This window comes from Thalia democratica, chromosome 1, assembly GCF_965202585.1.
Source record: "Thalia democratica chromosome 1, ktThaDemo2.hap1.1, whole genome shotgun sequence".
In the NCBI taxonomy this organism is placed as follows: domain Eukaryota; kingdom Metazoa; phylum Chordata; class Thaliacea; order Salpida; family Salpidae; genus Thalia; species Thalia democratica.
The window spans coordinates 40,594,616-40,604,333 of record NC_139165.1 but is presented as its reverse complement, the minus strand read 5'-3'; the positions used below and the strand labels follow the sequence as shown (position 1 = coordinate 40,604,333).

The following is a 9,718-nucleotide window of genomic DNA, read 5'->3' as shown; positions in this document are numbered from 1 at the left end:
ATTAAAATGAATTGGTGTTTTTGATAAGTTTGACAACATTCAATCTTTAAACTTCAAACAATATAAATAAACTACTAGTATCATTTTTCCTAAAACTTATACATTCCCTATCCCACCACTACACAAAGTTGCCACACACTCTGGATGCACAAGATAATTAAGGCTAGTTAGTTTAACTGTAAAAAAACTCAGGAAAGTTTTATTTTTTTTTTGAAAAATTCACTCAATTTGTTCTAGATATATATTTTTTTATAGTAGAAAAACATCAGAACTTAATCTCCCCTATGCAACAATAAACGTTTTCCCGGTCAAGGGATTGAGTTTGAGCTCATCCACCTGCTTGCCCTATCTTTAAATTTACCAAGAAAAATTAACTTTTTAGTTATTTAAAAATAAAACTAAATCTGTCAATAAACTAAAAAAGGAAATTAACTAACCAAAATAAAAACTAATCCTAATCCTTTATAAAAAAAACCCCTGGTGACACGTCATTTGACAAACACTCACAAGGTTAAAATTTAAACACTAAAAACCACAAAATGTGGGAAAGTCACAAAGCTCAAATAACTTAGCAACTGCTACAACAAAAAACACATCAACAGTCAAACCATGTGATAACTGCCACCAGTGTGAACTCACAATCAGCTGTTGCAAACTCAAATAAACCAATAGCTAGTTAAAAGTATTAAGTTCTAAGAAAATAAAGAAATACTGTAAGTAGGAAAAAGAGATACTGATTGTGTTTGAAACAAAAAATATATATATCAACATAAAGTAATAAGTATTTTTTGAATTTTTTAGTATTTCGACATAAAATTCAAAAAATAATAAAAAATAATGAATTTTTATTAACTTAGTACTTTTACCTCTAACTTCGAATAAAAATAATATAAAAGTAGATAAATAAAATGAACTATCTTAAATCTAACACAGTTACAAAAGGATAATAATTAAAATAAATTAAAAATAAACAAAATTAATTCAATAATTTATAGCAGTTACTCTTTAATTACCAGGACATTCATAAAATACAAGACCCACACATCACAATCTGATGCCCATATAACATGACTCAAATTTCAACACAAACAAAACATACATGCAGAAGCACTCTAGATGTTGAGTATATATGTACTGAATGAGTTTAATAATTCTAGTTTTAATATTTTATAATCAATTTCGTTCAAAAATGTACTTTTTTTTGGTTTTGAAATGTTGATTAATTTTTTTTTAATAATTTGAAATAACTCAAAATGAATTAGGACTGTTTTGTTGACCCAAAGAGTGACAACCCTGAATCGTGGGAAAAAAAATTCAAGCAGTTTTTTAGAAAAGTTATTGAAATTTTTAGTTTGACTTAATTTTCTGTAAATGTTCAGGCCATTAGGGTCAAGATGTTCATTTTATTAAAGTGAATTCTAAAAAGATTGTGTATAGTACTATATCTAAGCAACTTTCTTTAATTTTTCACCTTTAATAAGCAATTTTTAGCTTTTCTATTTTCAGTCAAAATAAATTACTACAAAATAAATAGATAGCATTTTTTTGGCACTTTTGTGAGCTAGGTTTTTGTTTTTAATGGAATTAAATACAAATGATTTGTACTTATAAAGTATAAAGTTTGTACTTATTACCTCTACTACTTTTAGTTTTAAAATAAAACAAAAAGTTTCAATATTACTGGAAACGTTAAGCTTTTAGAAAGGTATAATTAAGATATTGCAGTCTATACTATTTTTGAATACAAAACATTAACTTACTATATATGTTAAGATTTTCAATTCTGTGAAAAGTGAGTTAAATTATGTTAATATTGTTTTAAATTTCAAATATTCTATTATTACATAGTTTGACAAGATTTGATGTCAACTTCAACTACCTTAAATCCTTATGATCAAATATTCACATAATATTTTTTTACATAAACAAATTAATTCAAAAATACAATAACTTTTAAGCAGGTAACATTTCTTTTCACACCCTAAGATACTAACAGGTGTTGCCAGTGATGTATGATATTTTGAAATAAGATAAAGTATTGTTGAATAATTTTTTAGTTCAAGTAAATAAAAACAAATATTTACTAAAAATGTACTAATTGCTGATTTAATAACTTTTACTAATGTATGTGTGATCTATGCTTATGCTTAGTATTTTTAAGTTTAAAATGTTGGATAAAAGTAAAATTTTGAACTTATTTTTTCAAAGTTTTTTACTAATGAAGATAACAACAACTTTGTTATTCCTGAATCCAAGTAGTTTTTTGTTTTAAAACACTTTAATCCCGTCATAATACTAATTCTTATTTAGTTTTTAAGCAACAAATTAAGGCCATAGGAGGTTTTTTTTTTACAAAAATTAACTTTGGCTTTTATATAAAAGCTTGAAGTACAAACTATAAGCCAGTTTTTACAGAATTCAGAAATATCATTTAACTTTTGAGATATTTTATTTTATATAAAAAGTTTCCAATACATATTTCCAAGTATGGACCATAAATTTTTTGAGGTCAGTTTTCTCATAAATTTAAAAAATCACTAAAAATCTATCTCCTGCTTCATTTTTCAACCAATTTTATAAAATTTTACAGGAAACGTTTCTCATATTAAAAGAAAAAAACTTTACTTTTGAATATTAATAATTTAAATATATAAAAATTTATGTAAAAAGTTTAAAAAAAAGTCTTTAAAAAAAAATACAAAAAAGTTTTAATGTCCAAAGTAGCGTTTTTTTGTTATTGTATAAAGATTAGATTGTAAAAGTTCGAAGAAGATTGCTTGAAAAATGTAAAAGGAGATAGATTTTAAATAAAATAGTCTTTTTTGCTGTTTTAGTTTTCCCTTCCCAACTTGTAAAAAACATGGCTAACCCCCCTATGGCATTAACTTTAATAACATTTGTAGCAATTAAATAGATTAAACACTTTTGTGTCAACTTAAATCATTTACTATAAGTTTTTCATAGACATTTTGAATGTGTTTTAAATTTTTATATGAGCTATTATGGAAGAAAAGTTAAAAGAGGTGTTTGCAGCAAAGAAAGTGGTGAAACAAAGAAACACTTATGGCGGTGACATCAGTCAAACTTCAGTTTATTTAGTTGACGATACACCAATATTTGTCAAGATCAACGAAAATAAAAATGCAAGGTTTGTTTTGTATTTTTTTACTAACATACAAATTAATAAAAATAAAACATCATTAACTTATATAAACCTACAAGTTGTGTTAGTAGAATAAAGTAAATGAAAGATTTAGACAAAATCTGTATAGTTAAACTATTATTTTCTGTATGCTATTAAAATAATTGATACTTTGTATGTTTTCCTTTAAGTTTTAATTGTTACTTTTAACTTTTATAAATTAAGTAAACATTTTATTTTGATAAGAGTCTGTTTAAGACTACTTATTTATAATGAACTTGGACTTGATATCAAACTAAGAAAAATTAATATTGATATCTTGTTAGTAAATTATTGGTTTTATGATATATTATTGTTTTTTAATTGTTGTTAAAAATTTATAATATTATAATTGACCTATAAAGTTAAAATTTTCTAAATGAAATCAACAAAATCACAAGAAGAAATAAGCAATAATTTATTTGATAAGTATTGTTGTTTTGAAATACTACATGGTTCGTGCGTTTCAGGCTAAATCAGACTAAATCAGTTTTTTTATTTAAAAATTTGAGAATCTTAGTTTTTCTCAGTTCAAATGCTTGAAAATTTTTGATTAAAAAAAATTTAGAAATTGTTTAAAGATCAAATTGAGATGTGAATTTATTTCTAAATAAGGATTTGTTTATTAAAGTAAAAATCAGTCAGTATTTGTAAAAACAAATGCTTAAAACCTTTTGTTGAATCTTTAAAAAGAATTTAAGAATCTTCCTTATTTTGTCTTGAGTTGCCTAATACATCATAATTATGAAAATTCATAAAAATAAATACAGTTTAAACATAGTTTAGTTCAACAACTTAGCTGTTTGTTTGTATTTGTTTACATCAGCTATATTTTTCAGAGCTTAGTTGGTTGAACTGTTTTAATTTCTAATTTAAAGGCTTTATACCAAATACTTTTAAGATTAAAGCTCTTAGCAGCTAATTCATATATTTCACTGTTTGTTGAAAGTTATTAATGATATTCACAACACTAATACTAAGCTTTAAGATATAAATACTAAGTTTTGTGGGAGTACAAATGTTAGGTACAATTCTTTTTTTTTAAGAACAAAATATTAAATGTTTTATTTTTAATTTAAGTGTAAGCTTTTTAAATTTGATATGACATCAACAATCACTGTATCTATATAGAGTTTAGGATTTATAATTATGTATCAATTCTAAGTATTAGTCAAAATACTATAATTAACATTTTTTACTTATTTTAATACTTGTGTAAGCGTTTCATTTTAAATTTTAATAAAACACAACAATACACGTCGTTTTATTATAAATCTTTTGCTTATAATGTTTTTTACTTAGTGCTTAATTAAATTGAACAATTGTGTTTAGTAATATAATTAAAATTTTACACTAGTAATAGATATAAAACTTATCACTGAACTAGTTATGTTAAGGGCATGGGGGGTCAATCACCTTTTTCACAATTTAGTCTTACTTTATTGAGTTGTAACTAAGCTATGAGTTGCTTTTTGCAGATTTTTAAAGCTTAAAATATTTTTGAGATAAAGTTGGTTGAAGTCGGAGACTACATTAGTATTAATCAGGACCCCCCAATACCTAAAATGACTTCTAAAGGGGATTTTACTTTGATAAAATGTCAGGCTATATTGGTCTCAGTCAGGCTAAATGAAAAAAAAAATTCGCGCACAAATTCTGATACTACCACCTAACTTGTAAGGTAAACAATTATTTCTCAACTTGTTTGTTGTACTTAAAAAATTGAAATATTTTCTTTTGCAATAGTATATCTTTAAAGTGTTTATTTTTTAAATAAAAGAACATAGATTTTCTATAAAAAAATAAAGATTAAGTCTTAGAGAGGAAAACTTATTTTACAGTTTATTCTCATATTTAGAGTTTAAATTTAAAACAATGATTTTTTTTAGACAGAGAACATTTTTGAAATTTGTTTCTATACTATTTTATTAATTTGTTCTTCAAATAGTTTAAGAGGTTTTAAATTTAATAGAACATTAGTATTTTTTTAATCTATTGTATGTCTCGTCTGTAAGAAGTTAAGGTAAAAACTGATTCAATGTTTCTTGATCACTGCTCTAAAGTTATTAAAGTATCATTTTAAAGCACAGATTAAGTTCAAAATATTATAATGGTATCATTTCAATTATTTACAGTAAAACTACTTATTTACCTCGGTATTTACAACTAGATAACTTAAAATACACTTAAATGCAAAAGTTGTTGTTTGATTGCAACAAAAATCAATTATCATTTTAGACAGATGTTTGAAGGTGAGTTTGAAGGTCTGAAGCAAATATTGGCAACAGGAACAATAAAGTGTCCACAGCCTTACCACATATTTCAAGTTGACACTTCAACTTGCTTTGCAATGGAATATTTGAAACTAAGTTACCTTGACACCAAACAATCAGGTTAACATTATAATAGCTTACATTTTATTTTGCTGATTAACGCTTCATTGAATGGAGTACTTCAAAAATTATGTACAATTTTTAAACAAAAACTTATAAAGATTTACAACCGTTGATGCTAAAAGATGTAATACTCTGTTTAGATTTTTAAAAACTTTTTTTTGAATGTTTTTTTGCTCAACATAGGCTACTTTTTATGTTTTACTTTTATCCAAGGATAGTTATTTTATCTTTAAAATCATCTGAGTTCTAAAGAGTGTGATTTTTCTTGTACAAAATTTTTTCGATATTTTCAGGTATTAGAGCTTGATAAGTGGAAATTTTTAGGTTTTAGTTCATATTAATTTTTTTTTATAAACTCAAGCTAGTTTTTGGTCACTTTGCTTTTTTTCTTTAAAGAATTTTAACTCTTGTAAAAAAAAATCTTAATAGTTTCATCAAATTAAAGGATATGATAACTATTAGTAACTTTAAATATATGTCAGTGTTTAAAAAGTGTTGTTTTACTTTAAATTATCATATTTTTTATTATTCACATTTATTTTTAATACCAAAGTAAACAGTTTTAATGTTGTCAAGAAAGATGGTTTTAGTAAAATTTTGTTTTTTTAGCAGAGTGAAATAACTTTAGTTTTATATACAAACTAAATTATCAATACAAAACAGAGTTGGGAAGGCAACTGGCAAACCTTCACCTGCACAACGTCAACTCGAATCAGCCAATCACAAAGTTTGGTTTCCCCGTTCCCACCTGCTGCGGCCGAATCTCATTGGACAACAGCTGGCACAACGACTGGAAGCATTTCTACGCAAATCAGCGCGTAGCGCCTCAGATAAAAATGGCGGGAAACAGCGAAGCCACTGAACTTTGGGAGGAGTTTACGAAAAGCGGGAAAATGGACAAGATGTTCCCGCCAAATTTGGTGGTTCAGCCCAGCTTGCTGCACGGCGACCTGTGGTCCGGCAACTGTGGCGAGTGCCATGGAAACGGTTGCGTGTTCGACCCCGCCTCCTTCTACGGCCACCACGAGTTCGACCTGGCAATAGCAAGAATGTGGGGGGGGTTCACCGCGGAATTCTTCGGGTCTTACCACTCGGTGGTGCCAAGGAGCGAGGGTTTCGAGAAGAGGGCGGTTTTGTATGACTTGTTCCACCACCTGAATCACTGGAACCATTTTGGCGATGGGTACAAGTCGTCCTGCTTAAGGCTTTTGAGACAATTGAACAGTTTTTATGAGTGACCTTGTTGATTATTCAATATTTAATTATGTGCTAAACATTTTTCATGCCAAACGCTCTACTGTTTACAAAGTTGTTATAAGAAAGTAAATTAACTTTTTTTTTGATAAATTGTTGTAGTTTAGATAATATTTAGAAAATTAAAAAATTGTAGAGAATTGATAGAATATATTTAAAAAAATTCAAGTTTTTACTGATATTCAATAATTATATTTTGTTTTCAAAGTTTTTGTTTTCTAATCAATTTGCATTAATTATGTTCAACAAGTGATTATACCTATTACTTATTTTTTTTAATTCTTAAGTTTTTATGATTACTCAATTTAGTTTATTTAATAGTTGATATAAATCAAATGCAATTTTTAATTTTTTTACCCTCATGTTTTGACTAATATTGAAATTGTTAATCAGTACTCTAGTAGTTATGACGAAATTGTACTTTTGTAGGTAATTTCTACTTCAAACACGTTTTAAGTTGCTAACTTTGCATATATTCACTTTTATTTAGAAAATTATCTTTGATCCAATAGTAAACTTATAAATTATCTAGTTTAAATTGATTTGTTTGAGTTTTGAATATTTTTTAACTGTGCTGTGACTGATGCCTCTGTATTAATTTTAGATGTAATCAAAACTTGTCAAAAGCCTCAATTTTTATTGTATCTATTAAATAGTGCTTAAGTAAATTTGAATGATAAAAAGTTTAAAATAATAAAACAATCTATAATGTCAAACACTTTGATTAATGAATTAATATATAAGTTGTTTGAAGATTAAAATAAAATATCAAGTTTCAATAACACTGTGGTTGACGCCTTAAAGTTAATATTTAATCATAATCAAATATTTGACAAAAAGCTCAACTAACATTTTAACAATCTGGTATACTGTTTATTTTGTTTACTTGTCTTGTACGTGTTCAAAATAATTGCTGCATTTAAAACCTAATAAACCATTTGGTAATTTCTTTAAATTTTCTTTAATTACTTCAAAAGTAGAAGGCACTAAGTTTTGTGATTAAATCATTTTTTAAAAGTGCTCTTTCTTTTTTGCACATTAATAAGTATATGGATGCTTAGTAAGTTTAGGATTAGTGCTTGTGCAAAAGCCAAGGTTTATTTAATTTAACTAACAGTTTTATTACTATCAAATTTAAAATGAAATTAAAACCAGAAAAAACAGCAGCTCATTGAATGTTAAATTAAACTCCACGTTAGTCTCTCCTGACTTTCAAAAGAAAAATTTCTGAAAGTTGAAACATTTAACAAGATATTCAAATGTTTTTTTTATAACTAGACACGTGATTAGTTTTTTGTGTTTCATTCACAGTAACTTGATCAGAGAAATACAAGCGAGCCTGTTTTTTACGGCTCGAAGTTTTTCCAATTGATTTAGTGAAACGCAGTCTGCTATAATTTGGTCATCATACGTCAAAATGCTATTTGTTGCGAATTGCGCACTGAAGTGTAAAAGTCTTTGTTTTATTTAATAAAAATTTCAAGCCCTAGTAATTTAAGCAATTCGTTTTCACAACCTTGTTCCCCATTATGGTGTATGACCGAAAGGTTTTGTTGTACACCAGGTCCTAAAGCTTTTTTTCGGATGGTATTTGTTATATAAATTATGTTAATTAAACTTTCTGTGGTTTAATCAAGTTTTAAATCTAAGACAACATAATTGTTTTTTTTTGCTTATAAAAAAAGGTGTTATGATAGATTTTATTTAGCTCAATAGCGGTGCTTAATAAAATTATGATTAATATACAAAGTTGTTACAACATGGTCGTCAATAACTCAGATCAGTTTAAATATTCAGAAACGTTTAGTTTAACTGAAGTCAATAAGACTAAATTCATTTAAACTTAAGTAATTATATAAAAATAAAATGTAATTTACAGCTTAAAAATTTAGAAAAAATGGTTGGTTTATTAACTCATTAAATTCTTAATTTAATTATTTTCTATAAGACGTTATATTAAAAAGCTTAATAGTCTTAGTACTTATGAATTTCAATTATTAAATATGTTTATTCAATATTTAATTATTCAAGATAAAATTCTTAGTAGAAAAATAAAAAATTATCTTTACAAAAAAAAACAATTTGGTCTTTTCAACAACTTTTAGTTGTAAATTAAATATGAGGCAAGAGACCAAGATTCTTAAATTAAATACCAAATGAACTTATTGAGAAAACAGCAATGGTGGTACAAAATTGAATTTCTCGGAACTGTGTAAGCCAAGATAGAAAATATTAAAAGAGTTTCTTAAAATAACTTAAGTAAAACAATAAAAAATTTAAATTAGAAAATAATATTTATTGACTATTTTAACATGTTGTTCTTATATACATTAAAACCAAAACTCATAAACTTTTACAGCATTAAGCTCCAAACATTTATTTTTAGAGTACATTTCAAGTATACTTATTTTAGTATAACTACTGTTTTAGAGAAAGAATTTTTAATTTATTAACTTAAATACACGATTTGTCAGTAAAAAATATAAAACTAGTTGAGCTATATTGAAAAAAGCATTTAAATTAATTTAAAAAGGTAATGTTCTTATTCATTTGCTATTTATTTCACTTCAACACTTAAATTGCTGGCTTATTTTTATTTTAGTATCATTAATAACAAAATAACCTAACTTTGGATTGATTTATTACTAAAAGAGCAGAAACAAATATACTTTAGCATAAATGATTAAAGAAGCAAAAATGTATTTAAAAAGGCGGAAATAATACAAAATTATAACACTAAATAGTAAACGCTAAATATCGTCAGATTATAGCTTCTTTATAATAAACAGTTACAAAGTACTTTTAAAAGTTAGAAAACAGTTATACGTGCATGAAACATAACAACACGTGCAAGATCGTGCAAGATCAAAAATAATTGCGATCAAGG

General features: G+C 25.8%; 1 protein-coding gene across 1 annotated transcript; it reads left to right on the top strand.

The window, feature by feature from the left end:
* The first annotated feature begins 2,972 nt into the window (after window positions 1-2,972).
* Window positions 2,973-7,275, top strand: LOC145831750 (ketosamine-3-kinase-like). Its single transcript, XM_082939079.1, has 3 exons — window positions 2,973-3,148; window positions 5,420-5,574; window positions 6,241-7,275. The coding sequence occupies exons 1-3, from the start codon at window positions 3,003-3,005 to the stop codon at window positions 6,813-6,815; spliced, it is 876 nt and encodes a 291-aa protein (XP_082795205.1). The 5' UTR covers window positions 2,973-3,002; the 3' UTR covers window positions 6,816-7,275.
* The last annotated feature ends 2,443 nt before the right edge of the window (window positions 7,276-9,718 follow it).